Source organism: Candoia aspera, chromosome 17 (genome assembly GCF_035149785.1).
Source record: "Candoia aspera isolate rCanAsp1 chromosome 17, rCanAsp1.hap2, whole genome shotgun sequence".
NCBI lineage: Eukaryota > Metazoa > Chordata > Lepidosauria > Squamata > Boidae > Candoia > Candoia aspera.
The window spans coordinates 9,599,947-9,619,717 of record NC_086169.1 but is presented as its reverse complement, the minus strand read 5'-3'; the positions used below and the strand labels follow the sequence as shown (position 1 = coordinate 9,619,717).

Here is a 19,771-nt window from a genome sequence, read left to right as displayed (position 1 = left end):
AGTGGCAAAATTTGATAAGTAAATAAAATAAACAAATAAGCTAAAATGGATAAATAGGAAAAAATGTTCTTTGTTCTCTGAGTTTCTGTGTGCTTTTATAGATTAAAAAGAAAGAAAGAAAGAAATTGCATGGGGAAAAAAAATGAATTGTATTTTACATGGGCAACCTCTGCTCCTGGCTCCTATTTAGTGTCAATCAAAGCCCCCTCTCCAAATGAGAAAGGAAGCCCCTCTTTAGTCATTTTTCTGGGGGGGCTCCGAATTGAGGCTCACCAAACCATTGCAGTCACTGGGACCCCCTTCTTGGAGCTGCTCCACCTTCAGTCTGTCCTTCCCAACCTGCTTTCCCCTCGCTGGCTGTTAAATTGTATTAAACCAACTTTTCCAACAACTACTTGCAGGAACACGACCAAGCTGGGTATCTAATGCTCTTGCTAATAATACCCTAGGTGCAATCTCAAGTTGGAGAACTCCTGTCCTAGAACGCGTATGGTACCAAAGATCAACAGGGTTGAAATTGGGCTTCCTTAAATACCCCCAACCCCAACTTCTTCTTCTGTCACGTACTCACCAAAACAACTTCTGGGCTCCTTGGGGCAAACACATCGTAGGAGCCAGACTGCCCTGGCAACGGAGAGTGGTCTCCTTTCCTCTGTAGCCGCAGACCCACCGTGTGATGGCCCACGTTTTTAAGGAGCTCCGTGACCTCCCCTGAGTGCACGTTGTCAAAATAGATGGTGGCGCTCACAATCTGGTCTCCTGGAAAAAGAGGAAGAGAAAGGCAAGCATTAAGTCAGTGTTTCTCAACCTTGACCGCCTGATGATGTCTGGACTTCAGCTCCCAGAATTCCCCAGCCACTGTGTTGTGCTGGCTGGGGAATTCTGGGAGTTGAAGTCCAGACATTGTCATGCGGCCAAGGTCGAGAAACGCTTCATTAGGTCTTTACATTAGGAAGGTGCTCGTGAAGGTGGTGGGATCTAGGAAGGGTATGATTGATGATTTGTAGGCGTGTCATCCCCCACACGTGTTCAAAACGGATGGAACATACAGCACAGTGCTGCTCCTTCTGTCATGGAGACAGGAGCAACAAATCTTGCGGACACCTTTTGTGCTCAAGGCAGCCAAAAGCGACGAAGGAAACGTCAGGACAGACACGTGGGGAGCTTCCATTTAGGTGCCCTCTAATCATGCTTGGCTGGGGATGATGGAGGTCCTGACCTAAGACATCTGCAAGAATCGAAAGGGCCTTGGTTGATCTGTTGCTCTTGGAGGGCACCCAACTTTTCTACCACTTTTCTACACGCTTCATTTGCAACGGTCCCCAGACTGTTTCACGAACCTTCCTTCACAATTCCCGTCTTGGCGACCGGGGAGTCCTGTTCAATCTGCTTCACAAAAACACCTCCATCCGTCTCGTTGATGGTAATACCGTGAGATCCGCTGCCTTGCCAATCAGGGAGCAAGATCTCCCGGGTTTCCTCTTCTTCCTTCTCCATCTTTGGCACAGAAACAAGCAGCTGTCCAGGCTTAAAAATAAAAATAGGGGAAAATCCTAATCTAGATGTGTCCAAATTCCACAGCACAGAAAACGGACCTTATGCCAGAACTGTACTGGATTATACATGGAGTATTTTTATTTTTGTTTTGTCCTATTTTTCCAGCAAGGATCTCACAAGGATGCAAGTTACACTGCATCTTTCTTACTCCTATATCCTAACAAGGTGGGCTGGCATGACGGCAACTGGGCCTAGGCAGCCTCACACCTCAACTCACACCACATCCAGGCCAACAAAACACAGCTCCCTGCGTTCACATCATGAAATAAACCATACTGTGGATTAACCTGATGACCTGGGAACCATTACATGAGAAGAGAAAGTGTGTCTGGGGGGGGGGGGGGTGTTCCTACAATATGCCGAGCCAGGAAGCACAACCACAACGCTTCTAGATCCATTTTAACTGAGATTAGCATGTTGGGCAAACTCTGCTAGTGAAACCTGAACCTGACTTTGCAGTCTACACACCCAGTACTTTTTTTTTTTTTGCACTTTGCTGTGCCAGTTCCTTATTCCGCTCAACGGCTAGGAAAATTAATGCTCCGCAGCAGCACGTTTGCGCTGCTCTGCATTTCTGCAAAAAGAAAAGCAACAATATTTACTCAGCTCTTCGAATCAGATCCCTCTGAGTCAGGTTTGGCTCCTACTGACTTCACGGGTCTTCTGAGATGTTGTTTAGACTTCCCAGTCTAACCCACAGCCCTGGGATTCCCCTCTTATCCAAGTACAAAGACGGTCCAACCCTGCTGAGCTGTTCCAGATTGACCACAGTTAGCTAAGGTGCTGACACTTAGATAAATGCATTCAGGCTTTTGAATTGACTAGCAAAGCCATCCGCAACGTACACAGATGGAATGCATTGAAAATGGATCCATTTAGACAGGACTTAGACTTTGCCAGGGTGATGTATTACAGAACACTGAACAAATACTCTAATCTGGTGTTTCTCAACCTTGGCAACCTTAAGATGTTTATATAACTTCATGGCTGGCTGGGGAATTCTGGGAGTTGAAGTCCATACATCTTAAAGTTGCCAAGGATGAGAAACACTGGTCTAATCTGTCCTTTTGATGATATTTTCTTTCCAAATGCCACTGACTGCTTTTGCGACAGGTCCAATCGCAGCTTGGAAGAAAAGGTATCTCACATTTGCCCTGTTACCAGTTTCCTTTCTGGGGTGCTGCAGGGAAATTCTCAGGATCTTTCTGATCTACATTATGAAACCAACAAGAGGCTGCCTTCCCTTCCATTTATTCCAGATAAATGGAAGGGAAGGATGCTTCTCATTTCTGCTTCCCCCAGGAAGAATTTGGTAAGCACGGGTTTCTGCTTCTTCATCTTTGCTGCTGACCTGGGGCCAGTCCCTCTCTCTTAGCCCTAGGAGGAGGACCATGGCAAACCGCTGCCAAAAACAGCGGTAGGGATTTGTCCAGGCAGTTGCCAGGAGCCATATATCTACACACATCTACACCTTCAAGCCAGTGATCGAAGGCTGCGAACCGCAGCTCTGGCAAGCCGTTCCCCACAACTTCCAGAGCGCTCAACCCACTGGAGATCTCAATTCTGCGATTTCTTCGCAGGGAACCTCTATATGAAGTACGTGTGGGTGATCCAGCCTTCTCCATCCAGAGAGGGCTCCAAAGAGCCAACCCCTTCTCCGGCTCCTCTTATCTGCCATGGCCGGCAGCTCTGCAAAAAGTGGTCTTCAATCCACCATTGCTCCACCGGAAGTCCCACTTTCAAGTCGGTGTTGACTCCTGGTGACTGCCTGGAATTGTCCCTGCAGTTTTCTTGGCAAGATTTTCAGAAGGGGTTTCCCCTGGCCTTCTTCTTTCCAGGGCTGAGACGGAGGGGACTAGCCGAAAGTCCCCCAGCTGGCTTTGTGCCTGAGGCATGACTCAAACCCAAGGCCTCCTGGTTTCTAGCCCAGCGCCTTTAACCACTATGCTAGGCCGGCTCGCAATTATATACGTTACGCACATCTGTACATAACATATTAGTATAGCTTAATTTCTTCTTCTTTTAGATAATAATATACATGCAAACAAGCATTCCAGTTATTTTCTTCCCACACCCCCACAGATCATCCTGTGCCTGCATCCCACTTTGGAGACAACTGCTCTAGTTATTTTACAGATCACTTCATACCTGATCCCTCTTTTGAACGGGAGATCAAATCCTTGGGGCCTTTGGCAAGGAACTGGCCTCTGGTCCTAAGGAATCCCACTTCTTAAGACTTCCTCCTTAGTCCTCGACTTACAACCATGATTGGGACTAGATCTTCCATCGCTAAGTAAGGCGGTCATTAAGTGAATCAAGCCCAATTTTATGACCTTTTTGCCACAGCCATTAAGTGAATCATGTGGTCATTAAATGAATCTAGCTTCCCCCACTGACTTTGCTTGTTGGAATCTGGCTGGCAAGGTCGCAAATGGAGATCATGTGACCCCAGGATGCTGGAACCATCGTAGATACATGCTGGTTGCCAAGCGCCTGAATTTTGATCATGTGACCACAGGGATGCTGTGACAGTCATAAGTGTGAGGACTGGTCGTTAGTCACTTTTTCCAGTGCTGTCATACCTTCAAACGGTCGCTAAATGAATGGTCATAAGTCAAGGACTACCTGTATATGTCCCACACTTACATCCTTCCTGATGGGTTGGGCTTCAGTTCCCATTATCCCCATCCAACATGACCGTTGGAAGGATGGGCACTGGAGTCTGACACATTTGGAAGGCTGGAGAAAGTGATGCAAAATAATGACAATTAAACTACTGTTGTTTCTAAAAGGTAGGTGGAAATATGAGTCACCGTGAGTCTCCAACCTTTTTAGGACTTTGCTCCAGGTAGGATCCGCCCCAGGAATTCAGTACTTCTCACTTTCCGATCCTTTGGTAATGTTTGTTCCAACTTCTCAACCTAGGAAAGAAATTAAAACTCCCGGTGAATAAAATAACTCACGATTTTTCCGGTACCCGAATTGCCAGAATTTTACCAAGCACAGGACTTGACAGCCTGGCATGCCAGCGTTTACTTCCTACCCCCCACCGCCTCTTCTTTTTCTATTAAAAGCAGGAATCTTTCCTCCTTGGCTGCAAAAGTAAGCTTTAAGTGTACCAACAGCGCCTGATGGTACCTCTACAGCCAGCCTGATAGGATTTTTTTCAAGACAGGAAGAACCAGAACTTTAAGTGGCAGCCTTTGCAATTGGTTTGGCAAAGCGTGCTGTGTGGTTTGAAAGCTTGCACATTCCTAACTAACACCGCGGGCTGAACAAAAGACGCTTTTAACCACCAGTGGACAAATACTCCTGGATGCATCCCCAAGGAAGTGCATCTATAGCTAATGTTTATACGTCGTCAGAATTGATTTGCCAGAACAAATCTTTTTCATCCAGTGGTTTTCATTCAAAAAACACCACCTATGTACTCATTACAAGCAACCATGAATATCTGATAAGGTCTCTGGCCCCTGAATTCGGTTGTCATAGTGAACACCAGCTTTCTGTTTGCATCAATTCACAAGGACAAAAAAGCCACATCAAACAGACATATGTTCTGTGGAAAAGGAGGGATTTTTGGCTTCAGCCAAGTTTATCAGAATATTCTTTCTAATATTATAAATGAAGGTGGTTTTTTCCCCCTTTTTAGGCACCACACAGGTTGGACATGTTGACTCAAGACACTTAAAATCTCAGGGACTGAATTAGTGTAAGGCACAAAGCTTGCTAGTGTTAAACTAGGTTTATTTTTGTGGGTGTAAACCCCCTTGGTTTGGTTAGTTTGATCCAATGTATTACATAAAGCCAGAAAATGGAGTAAATCAGGAACTACAGGTAGTCCTCGCTTAACAACCATTTGTTTAGTGATCGTTCAGACTTACGACAGTGCTGAAAAAACTGACTTGCAACCAATCCTCACACTTACGACCGTTGCAGCATCCCCAGGGTCACATGATCACAATTTGGGTGCTTGGCAACCGGTTTGCATTTATGACCATTGCAGCATCCCGTGGTCATGTGATCACCATTTTCAACCTTCCCAGCCAGCTTCTGGCAAGCAAATTCAATGGGGAACTGCGTGATTTGCTTAATAATCACATGGTTTGCTTAACGACTGCGGTGATTCGCTTAGCGCCACCAGTGATTTGCTTAATCACCACCACAAAAAAGTTGTAAAATCAGGATGGATTCACTTAATGGCCACTTCACTTAGGAACCAAAATTCCAGTCCCAATTGTGGTCATTAAATGAGGACTGCCTGTAAGTTATGTCTGTGGTATGAATGGGCTCAAGTTATTTCCGTGCCCACTCTCAGCAATCTGAAGTAAACTAAACCAAAATCTCTAAATCAGTGTTTCTCAGCCTTGGCAACCTGAAGATGTGTAGACTTCAACTCCCAGAACTGGTTGGGGAATTCTGGGAGTTGAGGTCCACACATCTTCAAGCTGCCAAGGTTGAGAAACACTGCTCTAAATCCTTTCCTTGCAGAAAAACATGTTCCAACGAAACAATAATATTTGCTCATTTCCAGCAATGCAATCTGGTGCCAAACCAAGATATTTTTACTGCTAGATGCAGGGAGCAAATGGCTGATCTGCCCGTACTGTTTTCATTGCTGTTACTCCTATAATGCGGAGATTATACAACAGCTTTCAGCTGCTTACCGCAGAAGTTGGTGATCACATTTTTTAGCTTCTCCCGATACACTGAAACCTCAGTTAACCCAAAGGGGTGGGCAGACACAACATGTTGGCTCCTAAAAAAAGCTAATACAGTTTAAAACTGACCAAGTTCACCCTGTTGTGAGAATGTAGCCGCTAACAGTTAAACGACATGGTCAAAGCATGTGGTGTGAACAGTTGAGTTGATGCAGCTTGCAAGTCACTAGAAAATTTGCACTGGAGAGCAACTGAAGGAGGGTAACCTGGCCCCACCAGGCCAACTCCCCTCGGGCGCTGGGTGACTTTCTAAATTGGTTGAGCAGGTCACTGTTCCCAGAGGACAAGCATTCAAAGTATGGTACAAATGCCAGCAGGAACGTCAAGTCCGTATTCGTCCTGCCTCTGCGCTTCAGAAGAATGACTGCCAGAACACGCAACTTTAATGGGCAAGGAATCAATGGCAGCAATCCACACATTGTGCAAAGCTGTGGTTGGTCTGAATCACTGTGGTTGCTTTCAATAAGCCACAATTGGCTGGACAGGCACCAAAATGCTCAGCCATAACCATGGTTTACCTACTACCGTGGTTGGCTTCCCAACCTCCAACTTCCATACAGGCAGTCCTCGTTTAGCGACTGCCTCATTTAGCGACCATTCGAACTTACAACGGTGATGAAAAAGTAACTTTGTGACCAATCCTTGCATTTATGACCTTTGCAGTTCTGTAAAGCGGAGGAAAGCTGAAGTCAGATCATAAAGGCCGTCATGGTTTCACTTAGTGACCATTTCACTTAACGACCAAGTTGCCAGTCCCAGTTGTGGTTGCTAAATGAGGACGACCTGTATTGCTTTAAGCAGAGAGCCTAGCAGGAGAGGAGAAAGAGTGATATTGCCCTTTTGCTGGCAAATATTCTTTAGTACAAATCTTTTACTACCCAGACAGAGCATGACATTTCGGGAGGTTCTCGCGGATACAGCCAGGGGGCAGTGTTGCACCCACCTTCTGTGTTTTCTTCCCTGTGGCTGGCACATTCCCCAGCCACCCTGCCCCACCTCTCACGCTGTGCCAATTTCCTGAGTCCTCAAGAAAGTTTTCCATTTTCAAGCCGCCACGATCCTGCGCAGGCTCAGGCCGTGCCTGAAAGCTGATCAGCCCCAACAAAAAGAGGCGGAAGAAACGCTTTGGAAAGCTCCAGCTGACATCGGCTCGGCAAGTCTGATCTGGAGAAGCTTCAAGGATCAGAATCTGAACCCGAACATCCCACCAACATTCTGCAAAGGTGGCAAAGACTGCCCCAGGACCTGCTTTGTGGCTTCAATCCCTGTCTTCCTGCAAACCTCCTAAGGTTTCAGAGCTAAAACAAAGGAGTTTTCTTTGTGTTTGTTGCATGGAATTCTTAGAGAGAGAAAGAGAGAAAACTGTATTCATTTGCGGTCAAATTCCTTGCCCTGCAACAGTTGAAGGTGGGGGGGTTGGTTTGGTATGAGGGCACACACAAACACCACCCACACCTTTGGGAAAGGATATAAACAAGGCTGGAATGCATTATCACCAGGACAGGGGTTGCAGGTAAGCACCGAGTGTGTTGCACATACACAAGGCATTCCTTTCTTGGGTGAATTCACACACCACCCTTAACCTTAGTTAAGGTTAGTCTGGACCGGCTACTTTGGTGGCTTAACGTGTCATGCGCACCCATCCTCGTGGGTTCCTTCGGACTGATACATTGAGCGAACCGCGAAAGAAGATTAAACAGCAACCAAGTTCAGTGTCTTGTGCAACCCACCTTTATTTCTCCTGTTGTTCTACACCTTCCCTCCTTCCTCATCATCTCTTCCTTTTTTCCCCAAAAATTTTTGGAACAGTTTAAAAAAATTCCAGTCAAACCTATCGATTATGCTTTCAACATGTTCTAAAAGCTGTCGCCTTCGCCTTAGCAGATTTCAGGCGAGTGTGCAATAATAGAAGCACAAGGCTTTGTTCATTCTTGAGTTCATGCAACAACTCAGAATAGGACCTGTATATATAAATTCGGTGCAGGATCATGGCCTGGGCCGCCTGCGCAGGATAAAAGCCCTTCTAAAAAGGAACAGAGGAAGAGAAAAAGGAAGGACTTTTACGTCCACCAGCCCTCATATTGTACTGCTTGAACAAATCACATTTTAGCAATTCGAAGTTGTGCAACAATTGGCCTTCTAAATGCTGACATGTATTTTTTTTAGAGTAGTGCCGAAAATCTGTTTTTGATGGCAAGCGTGTCTGTAAATGTATCTTGGCATAAGGCCTCCCATCCCAATTCACGCTTTGGAAAGGAGGAGCAAGTAATTCTGCATGTTCCTGCAGGTCCTTCTGTACTATTGCCACAAATAAGAGGGACTAGTCCAGTGTTCCTCAACCTTAGCAACTTTAAGATGCCTGGACTTCAACTCCCAGAACTCCCCAGCCAGCAAAGAACCACTTCTCTTTTTTCCCCAGAAAAAAACATTTTTTTCCCCAAAATAACTTTTTTTCCCCAAAATAACTTTATTAGATTTTTTAAAATAAAGAGATAAAAAATATCAAGGACTAATAATTAAGACTAGTTGGCTGGGGAATTCTGGGAGTTGAAGTCCAGGCATCTTAAAGTTGCTAAGGTTGAGGAACACTGGACTAGACACTCGCTTGAGAAAATAAAGTTGAACCCAGATCATTCCTAGCATTGCCAGACCTACCTCCCCTTGCCTTCCCCAGCAGATAAGGCAATGCTTAACATCCCGCAAAGGGAGAATTTTTCTCCGGATCCAGAGATAGTGTAAATAACATTATTTGTTCTCTTGTAGCCATGAGTTTCGGAGGCTTCATATCTCTTGCGAAGGAATGTCAAAGACTGATGATTGTAGAGCAACATAAAAACTAACTTCAAACATTAATTCAACCATCTCCCTCCACCCAAAACCTCTGCAAAACTCTCCTTTATTTTTCCGTTTCTGTTTATTTACAACTGTGTTTATTTACAACTACTTTCTGTTTCTGTCCAACTAGTTCAAAACATTTCAAAAAGGTTGATCCAGGGCACACAGCATGAGAAACAGAATGCTCAACAATAGACTCTGAACTTTTCAGGATATAAATTAGGTAGAGAAATACCCACAAAACCTGCGTGCGAAAGATAAACCGCAAGCTTTGTTTAGGACAGTTCTGGCTGTGCAGATCCTTTAATTCCTGATCTGCTAGTGATGGCGATGTTTTGGAGAATTCTGAAACTAACTTAGTGCCCACCACTTCCAAAATCTTTGGGAGAAAACACCAGCGCACTTGTCTCATTCCAAAGCAATTTCATCTGTGCACCATTGTCATGTTTATGTAATGATCTGTACTCTTTCCCACCCACTTCCTCCCCAACACTACTAGAGTTTCTGAAGATTGGCTAAAATTTAAAAAAATAGAGCTTGGGCCTGCCTGGACCACATTATTTCCTGGAAAAACGCCTTTCTAGTCCACTTTGTAAAGGCTGATGATTTTGCAAAATTATTTCAGGAATCTAGTTAGGCTGCTGTACTCCATGGTTTGCTAAACCGAAGGGACACGCCCTGGAAATTTATTTAAGCAGCTCACTGATAGGGACAGGGCTGTGTGGATGGTGGTTTGCACACTGGGAATGAATAAATGCCACACCTTAGTGGTTGCAGTGTTTCTTTAATTGCATCATAATTGAGATTCTGACGCCAGGTCTTGAGCCCAGCAAATACATTTGGGACATCCCAATGATTATCTTGGATCACTGGGGTCTGGGATGTTGAAAGTTATAGATCAGTAACAGTTGGGAGTTGAAAGGTGGTTAAGGTTTAAATCAAACTTTTCCAACACGTCTGAGGTCCAGCAGGCAGAGGACCTGGAATTCCCCAACCAGCATGCTCCCAGAATTCCGCAGCCAGCAATTCCCAGAATTCCCCAACCAGCATGCTGGCTGGGGAATTCTGGGAGTTGAAGCCCACACATCTTGGAGCTGCCAAGTTTGAAAAACACTGATTTACATGAAGCCTCCTTTGAGTTGAGCTCTGCCCCTGATGAATACCTGGGCATTTCCTTAGATCAGTCAAAGTCAGTTGTGTGCCACCTAGCTGGGCAGGACTCCTTAAGAACACCATAAAAATCAGCACTGCTTCTTCATTTCCCTTGTTCCATTTTTACACACTGTCCTTTGACAGCAAGAGATCATCAGAAGCTGCAATTTACAGCCATCAGCCATCATTCTTTGCAGCAACCCCCAGCCAAGAAGTGGGTCAGGGGAAAACATTAGCAGCGGGGCAAGGCTGCTGTTTAAAATATTTCACCTTTGGCATTCGAAGGCTGAAGGGCCAGTCTGTCTTCTGCAGACACATCGAGGGGTGGCTGGGGCTAAAAGAATGCACTTCGCCTGTCTGTCTTCCAAACGGGGAAATTCCTGGATAATTAAGGCGTCCCTAAAAGAGATATTTTCCTAGAGATGTCCCATGTAGGCCAAGGGTGCTGTCCTTTCCCACCAGAGACGGGTAAACAACCTCTGCATGATGGAAGGACCCAGAGATTCTTTAAAAACATGCTTGCTACCCCAGGACAGGATAAACCTTCCCATCTCTGTTATAGGTAAGATGCTGTGCAAGAAGCAGAGAAAATCCAACACCGTCCTCTCCCCAAACATCCCTAACTAGATTTGGAAAAGAAGGCTGCGTTCACACAATGCGCTGAGTTAGTGTTAGGGCTTCTGGGTGTGTACATCCTGGCATATTGTGTGAACTCAGCCCTTCTCATCCGTTAAACTGTCCCTTACTGTATGAACTCTGAAAATGGGTTAATTCAGAATCCAGGTTAAAGGTGTTGTGTGAATGCAGTCTAATCCTCAGTTCCTCAATTAACTTTAGATACCCCCTAAACTAAGAAAGAGTGTGTGAGCACGTGGAATTCTTTTCTAATTTAAAACACAAGGTGAGGCCTATAATCAAAAAGTAAATATTTTGGGGACCTCTGTTCTTAGAGAAAAGAGGCCCAAAAAACTAGTTGCCCAGGACTGATTGATTAATTGATTGATCGATCTCTCTCTTGGACTTCCTCCTGCAATTTCCACCAGTTTTCATTTCATTTCCACCAGTTTTCATCCTGTGACCCAAAATCTTCCCTTGGATCTTGACCCTAGCATGTAATACACATATCTGAACCCAGTGGGCCACCACAGAGGGTCAATTATTCAAACTGATACCTTAGAGGACAATATCGAAGTTCATGGACAAATTGGAACAGCGGGCAGAAACCAGCAAGATTAATTTGAGCGAGGGCAAATGGGAAGTCCTTGATTTGAAAAACCAAAGGCATAAATACAGGGTGAGGAGAGGCAGCAGCCCACGTGATCTGGATTTCTTGGTGGATCACGAGTTGAGCATGAGGCAAGGGTGTGATGCAGCTGCAAACAAAGCCAATGCCATGCTAGGCTGCATCAAAAGAAGTCTTGTCTTAAGATCAAGAGAGGTTGTCACTCCGCTTTGTTCGGGCTCCTCAAATGGTGGGTTTTGCTTTTGGCACCTCATTCTAGGAAGGACATTGACAAACTGGAGCGTGTCTGGAGAAAAGCAGGTAAGAGGATAAAGGGCCTGGGGGGGGGGAAACATAAGGCAATGGGTATGTCCTTCCTAGAGATGGCAGGAGACATGGGAGAACCAATGCAGATTAAAAGGCAGACAGACTGTTTTGAGTAATTCCAGGAAACAGGCCAGAAATCGGGGACTTTAAATGACAAGGAAGGAGAATTCAGCTGGACATCAAGAAGAACTTCCTCCGGGTAAGAGCTATTCCAGAATGCTTTGCTGGAGGTATTTAAAACAGAGGCTGGACAGACACGAATCACGGATGGTGTCAGAGTAGATTCTTGAACGAGGCAGGGGTTGGGCTAGATGATCTCTAAGACTTCTTATCCTTACATTCTAGGATTCTAATCTCTTCAGGAAGTATTTCCACTGAATTTATGAGACCTACTTCTCAGCGAACAAGGAAAGGAAAGGAAAGGAAAGGAAAGGAAAGGAAAGGAAAGGAAAGGAAAGGAAAGGAAAGGAAAGGAAAGGAAAGGAAAGGAAAGGAAAGGAAAGGAAAGGAAAGGAAAGGAGCGGAGCTGTTACTTTCAATTCCCCAAAGATATTTTAAGATCTGTTCCTCTTCCCTAATACCTGTTCCTCAACCCATTAGATTGGGATTGGCAATGTGTGGTCCAGCCCCAGCTTTTGTAGGCAGGGGGAGGCATTGGACACTTCTCTCTTTTTTCTTTTGAAATAACTTGATTAGGTTTTTTAAAAATAAAGAGATAAAAAATATCAAGAACTAACAAGGCAGAGAATAGAAGAGAGAAAAAAGAAAAGAACGAAAAAGAAAACAAAGTCAAACGTGCAGAAAGAAAAAGAAAAAAACACATTTGGATACTTCTCCAACCCTAAAAATTAGGTTGCGGGGTTTCCTTCCATTTTAAGCCAGGCAACGCACCGCAGTTGTGTTTTTCACACGGCTTCAGGTTCACAGAACGCCTTCAACTCCACAAATCAGCAAGCTTCTTTCCAGGCGCTGAGCTGCTAACCGAGTTTCAAGCTGTTCAAGTTCCACACGTCACGCCAACATGGCGCGGCATTTCTCACTGAGCTGGCTTAAACGCTTAATTAACTTTGCTTTTCAGGCATTAAAAGCAAGGCTAATTAAAACAGCTGCCAAAACTAAATGAAGTCAGTAACAGCATACTATACAGGTAGTCCTCACTTAGTGACTGCTCGTTTAATGACAGTTGAACTTACAGTGGCCTCGGAAACAATGCTTTATGACTGTATTCACACTTACGACCATTGCAAAACATTGCACCACCCCCTGCAGTCGTGTGATCGCAATTCAGGCACTTGGCAGCTGGCTTGCATTTACAACCAGTTGTAGTTTCCTGCGGTCACGTGATTGCGATTTGTGACCCTTTTTCCCAGTTTTTGGCACAACAACATCCATTGGGCTTAACAGCTGCAGTGATTCACTTAATGACCCATGGTTCACTTAACAACCATCAGAAAAATGGTCGTAAAACCAGGTCCAGTCACGTGGTGACTCACTTAATGACCGCACTACTTGAGAAGCAGTTTTCCGGTCCTGATTGTGGTTGTTAAATGAGGACTCCCTGTATAAGAGAAATGCAATGCCCCATTCTCCCATCTGAATTCATGTGTAACTTCAGTGGTGGAGGAATCCAACCTCTCCTTGTGTCCCAAAAGTCCTAGTATGCCTTTTTGCAATTTGTTGGGGAAAAAAAATGCATTTTTCTGGTTGGCGTTTTCCTGGGATTTGCAAGCTCCTGCAGGGAAACATCCGGGTGCTGCCTGGAGGATCCAGGGGTTTGCTGGACAGCCAGGCCAGCGTGGCCTGCGAAGGATCCCTCATCATCTTGAAAGAAAAAGGGTAAAGGAAGAAAAGGAAGGCCCAAACGCGGGAAAGGAGGATGCGAATGGGTCAAATCTGCACAAATGGGTGAAAACTATTTGCCTTGGCAGGAGGCCAAGCCAGGGAAAAGGCAACATGCAAATCAAGAGATTGTGTGGCGCTGTTGAACAACACCCACCCACTCCAAAAGATAAAGAACAAGGTGAGATAAAAGGAAGCGGTTCCAAGCCTCAAGTGAGCAGAGACTAGGCTTGTGTGCCCAAGGTGTGAAACAGGGTTGCTGATGCCAGCCCCACCAAGCCCAGACAAGGTGCTCCCTCTGTGGTTTCCCCAAAGGATGGGGTGTCTCCCGCACTCTGACGCATTTCGCCGGCCCAGTCCCAGCCGGAGAACCAGCTGGTAGGACCATAATCCTCAGCCAAGGAGGCAGAGGGGTGGACTCTGCAGCAGCCGGATGTGCTGGAGGTGAGGGTGCGGTTGTTTTATCAGGAAACAAGACCCTTGCAGTAGAGTCACAGAGTTGGGAGGATCCCCAGAGGGCATCTAGTCCAACTCCCTGCTCAGGGCATCACAGCGTCTCTGGTAGATGATCATCTAGCTCAGTTTGAAAGGAGAAGTCACAACTTCTTGTGGCAGCCTGTTCCGCCGGCTGGCAGCCTGCACAGATGGGACGTCCCTGCCAATTTCCAGCCTGAACCTCGTTCCTACTGGTTCTGGTCCTGTCCTCTGGACCAACAGAGAATAAATCCACTCCCTTTTCTGTGGGTCACCCTATCAGATTCCCCCTCAGTCTTCTTTTTTTCTATAGGCCAAACCTACCCAAATCTTGAACTGGCTTGGTTTCCAGGCCCTTCGCCATCTTGCTAGCCATCCTTCAAACTCGCTCCAATTTGTCAGTGTCTTTTTTAGAGTTTAGGCACCAGAACTGGAGAAATGATTTCAAATGGGTCAGAGGCAGACTCCCATTCCCATCATCCCCCTCACTGGCCTGACCATGCTGACTTGGGATGATGGCACTTGTAATCCCATTAGTGCCCTCCAGAAAAACCACTCTCATTCTTCCCATCCCGTGACGCATTCTCATTCCGTTTCATGAATTCTTTTGAAATTCTAATCCTAGCAGAAAACAATTTCCTTTTCCTGAAATTCTCCGGGGTGGTGTGTAGGTTTTCCTCTGTGTCATTCCCCACCCCCCGCCCTAGCGGCCAGAAAAATTGGGAAGAAATTGCCACGCATTGGAGAAAAGCAGAATCCCCTTTTGGAAAGGAAGACACTGGAAGTCCAACATATCTACGGGGTGCCAAGTAGGTAACTCAGGGGTAGCCCACCTGCCCTCAGCAGTGGATTGTGGGAATTGTAGTCTGAAAATTCTAAAGTGGTGTTTCTCAACCGTGGCCACTTGAGAGGGGTGGACTTCAACTCCCAGAATTCCCTAGCCAGCCATGGCTGAGAAACACTGTTCTGAAGAGTCCCAGGCACACTTCCCAAGCTTCAAAGACATGGGCTGTTTTTCCAAGCCTTGGCCTTTTCCACTACACACACACAACATTTCCATGACTCCAGAGTCCTTTTCCAACACTGCATCCCCCTGAGCCTGTTTCTGCCTGAGGAAGGGAGAACCACATGGGGTCAAACACAGGGCCTCTTTTGCAAGCGGCCAGCCCCGAAACACTGAACCAAGAAAAGATGCCGATCGTTCATCCTTCCAGCTTCCTGCAGTCAGAAAGTTAAAGCGGAAAAAGGGGAGAGCCCTTTCAGAAACTGATCTTCCTTCCAAGATATGAGTCCTAATTCCCAATAAATTCCTTCCAGGAAAGAGCAGCTACCCAAGCTGGAGAAATATTTTACAAGCAACATTCCTGCACGTCAGGCCGAATTTACGGCCGTCTGTCTAAGCTTTCTGATTCAGGATCGGCCCGGCTGCTATGCTACACAGAATGTTCGAAATATTCCAATTGCGGAAGAAACGGTTTCGGAAAATTTGCAGCGCAGCGTCTGTGGGGGAGGCACAGTCAGTCCGGCTGGGAGCAAAACTTCTCCCTGGTTGGTTAGCGACAACCCAGAACTCTTTGCTGATACAGTATTTCTTTAAGCTGTTTCTGGATTTGTGTTTTGGAAAAAGAGTCCTGGGTGACAAAGACAAGACTTTTCCTGTACTTTTAGTTCTTACGCACCAGTTTTCAAATATCTAGATCAGTGTTTTTCAACCTCAATAACTTTAGGGCGTGCGGACTTCAACTCCCAGAATTCCCCAGCCAGCCATGCTCAGCAAAGTTGCTGAGGTCGCGAAACACTGATCTAGATATTCTCAGCTGCAGGGAAAGTTGATTCTCGAGAATGGTTTCTGCAGGATTCCTGCCCTGGGCAGGGGGTTGGAAGCCTGTGCAGATGAATAGTTTGAGCCCATGTTCCTAATGTAAAAGGCTGTTTTTGTCCCACTAGGTGGTTGCAGAACCTTCGAAATAAGAACCCACAGTTGCTTTTCCTTTCCTCCTCCCTCCTCCTCCCTATTCCTTTTATGTCAATCCTTTCCAATTCTACCGATTGTGCAGCAGATACCAATGGTACAGCAATTACATGCCGTCACTTCCTCACCCCATGAAACCTTGAAATGATCTCTGATTTGAGGGTACAGGCACAGGAACCCCCAAGACTGCAATTGTTCTGTTGTGGCACTCTTGGGAAAAATTGGAGACAAAGGCGCCACACCCTGCTTTGTTCCCCTGGAAAGAAGCCTCTGGCCCGGGCGGAACGCCTGCCGAGATGACTCACAATGTACACACCAGAGAGATCTTGAACTGACGTTTCTGCAGCCACGAAGCCAAAAGAAAATAGAACCTGCAATCATTACTGTTTTTGTTGCTATGTATGATGTTTACTTAGCTGTTACTATTGTGCCCTAGTCTTAGGTGATTAATGCAGCTTGCAGGATCCCCCCTACAGGTAGTCCTCACTTAACAACCCTTCGTTTAGTGATGGTTCGGACTTATGACGGTGCTGGAAAAAAGCGACTTACAACCAGTACTCACACTTATGATCTTTGCGGTGTCCCCACAGTCACGTGATCGCGATTTGGACACTTGGCAACCAGTTTGCATTTATGACCGTCGCAGCATCCTGTGGTCACGTGATTGCTATTTCCTACGTTCCCGGCCAGCTTCTAGCAAGCAAAATCAATGGGGAACCGTGTGATTCACTTAACGACCACGTGGCTCGCCTAACCCCCACAGTGATTCGCTTAATGACTGCTGCAAAAAAGGTCATAAAATCAGGTCAGATTCGCTTAAGGACCACTTCGCTTAGCAACCGAAATTCCGGTCCCAATTGTGGTCATTAAGTGAGGACTACCTGTATTCCTGTTTATCCTCACAACAATCCTGCAGGGTAGGTTAGGGTCTGGCTATAGGTCGTCCACTAATCTTCTCATTAAGGCTTGAGCCTTAATATTTGCCCTCTTCGCTTCGCCTGGGAACCCCCAGGGAGAGGAAAAGCGCCCAAAGGAGTAACCCGCTACCGTGTGAGAAGTTCCCTCACTCTCACATTACTCCATAAATCAACCCTCCTTCCTGATTGGGAAGGAGCCAGCTAAAGCTGTGACTCACACAGAGTCACAAAGAGGAGCGTTCTCTAAAAATCAGTCATTCAGTTGATACAGAAGGATTTCTTGCCTCCTCCCTTCCCCTGATAGAAGAAAACTGGATGGCAGGAACACTTGAGCAGTGACTCACGCCAGCCTGCAACACGCAGCCCCTCCATCGAGCCCAACCAGAATCCGGAATCCTTTCCTGAACGGATTTTGCTCAGCATACAAGCTCCTTTTCACGCGCAGCTCGGATCTTCCCGAGACCCGCTTGAAAGGCTTTCTGGGCAAGGAATCCCAAAATACTCTAAAACTCGTATCTTCCTCTGAATTTCCTGATCACGGTGATGTTAAACGAGTGTTCTCGGCTGCTACGTTATTTTACGTTACTCCCGTTGTTTCTTATTCCTGTTGTTTTTACGTTTTTCTTCTGTTTTTCACTATTAGCCGCCCAGTCGTGCACGTGAGATGGGCGGCCATATAAATGCATTAAATAAATCCACACATAAATTGCCTTCTGTTGATTATCAGCTCAAATTCCCATTTTGCCACTCCCACGCACAGCGGAGCCTGTGGTCAACATGCCACAGAGACAGCCACGTTGGAGCTGTGATAAAATTTGCTCCCTGCACGTTTAATTGTCTGCAGCAGCTTCTTCCTAGCCATCATTCACAGAGGAGGCAACTCTTCCCCTTGACCAAGGTTGCCAACCACATTTTTAAGCGATTCCCTGGAAGCCGGTGGTTACCCGTAGCTTAATGCAACCAAGGGGCACGGATGTCATGATTGCCCCCCTCCTCTCAATAGCTCAGAGCTTTCCCCAAAGATGGACTCCAGAGATGTTGGACTTCAACTCCCATAATCCCTAGCCAGAGCATCCAATGGGGATAAGGGCAATAGGAACAGCTGGACCCAGCAGGAAGACACTGCCGAAGGATGCCTTATGTTAGCCATAGATTCTTCCTTTCTTGTTAAGATGCCTTGTTCCACCACTCCACATCCCACCGACTGCCTGTGCTTTCCTATCTGAAAAAGCCCCCCTTTTGAGAAATACATTATGCAAAGACCTCACTCTCTGGAGATGGCTCTGATGCTGGGAAAGGCGGAAGGAAGCAGAAGAGGACAACCAGCAGCAACGTGGAGGGACTCAGTTACAGCGGCAATGGGTGCACCGTTGGAAGAGCTGAAGGCCAGTGGCAGCCTGCAGGAGAGCTGACCATTTGCGCCAAAACAGGCCCTCGGATCAAATCGACGCAAGGCCAATTTCCTTCTGCAACCTTCCTGGGTTTAACTGAAAAGCCAGAGAAGCTGCAGAAATTTGGGGAAACAGCAGGGCAAGGACAGACTAATTCATACCCACTCCTGCCTGGCTACTTAATTCCAGATAAAGGCCAGGACAATTTTCCAGCATTTGACAGCTTCCTGAGTTGCCCCCAACTCCCCATCTTAAACTCTTCCGCAGGTCTTTCCTTGTAACTGATTTACAGTGGGGAGGGGGGCTGCGAATCTTCAGAGAGAAGCTGCTGATGCCGGTACGGAGATGACATTTGCACACACACGCATGTCACTGATTAAGCCCCAAAGTGTCACACGCCAGCTGGGAGAATTCCACCAACATCTTCCACCCTTTGGAAAACATTTCTGAAAGGCTGCTCATTTTCCGGTAGAGAAAAATGCTGGGAAATTTCCTCTGGGCGTCATATATAATAGTAATAGGAACAATAATAATATAATTCCCTACCCCACCCCATGAATTATGGCTCCTGAGTTTAGCGCCAGCTGGTGCATGGCCTTGGCAAAAGTTAGCCCATTTAGTGAAGTTAGATCCTGCGAAATATTTGTTTGTCCCAGGAACTGAAAGAGGAGACCGGCCACCCCGGACAGCTATGTCAATCGCTGGGCTTTGTGCCCCTCGTTTCTATTCGTGGGACAGCTGCGTGTTTCTCCTGCCCTGTATTTTTAGAAACGTCAGTGTTGCCTGGCAAATGGGGAGCCATGCAGGTTTTCCTGGGAGAGCTAAACTATTATGGGCAAGGGAGGCCGAGAAGCGAGAACCGCCAAAACTTTTTCCCAAAGTTGCTGATGGGACCAGGCAGGATCAGTGAGACAAAATAGAGAGCTTTGGGGCAACGCAAGCCTTATCTGGCCCTTGCAAAAGGGACCTTCCTTCTGGATTTGCAAGATGCAATGGGAAAGGCTCACACAACCCCTAACACACGCACAGTCCAACCCAGTGTTTCTCAAACCTGACCACTTTAAGATGTGTGGACTTCAACCCCCAGAATTCTCCGCCAGGGCAATGCTGGCTGGGGAATTCTGGGAGTTGAAGTCCACACATCTTGAAGTGGCTAGGTTTGAGAAACACAGGTCTTAACCCATGGTGTAAATGCAGCTGCTGGGACTTTGATAAGTTAAATGCATTGCAAGGATACAACTCTGAACATTCTCCTTTCCATGTTCCTAGCTCCAGTAGCAACATCATTTTCCCCCCTCTCCAAAAACAGCAGGAATTCTGGATAAATAAATAAGGCTACGCTGATGGACACATCTCACAATTGC

General features: G+C 46.3%; 1 protein-coding gene across 2 annotated transcripts in view; it reads right to left on the bottom strand.

Moving 5' to 3' along the window:
* AHNAK (AHNAK nucleoprotein) overlaps positions 1–19,771 on the bottom strand; it is a 58,781-nt gene that overhangs the window by 21,046 nt on the left and 17,964 nt on the right. For both annotated transcript variants that reach the window (XM_063317261.1, XM_063317263.1), the window contains exons 2-4: positions 4,385–4,478; positions 1,341–1,497; positions 572–759 (exon numbers count right to left, since the gene is read on the bottom strand). In XM_063317261.1, coding sequence (XP_063173331.1) covers positions 572–759; positions 1,341–1,497 — 345 coding nt within the window. In that variant the 5' untranslated portion in view covers positions 4,385–4,478. The remainder of the gene's footprint in view (positions 1–571; positions 760–1,340; positions 1,498–4,384; positions 4,479–19,771) is intronic.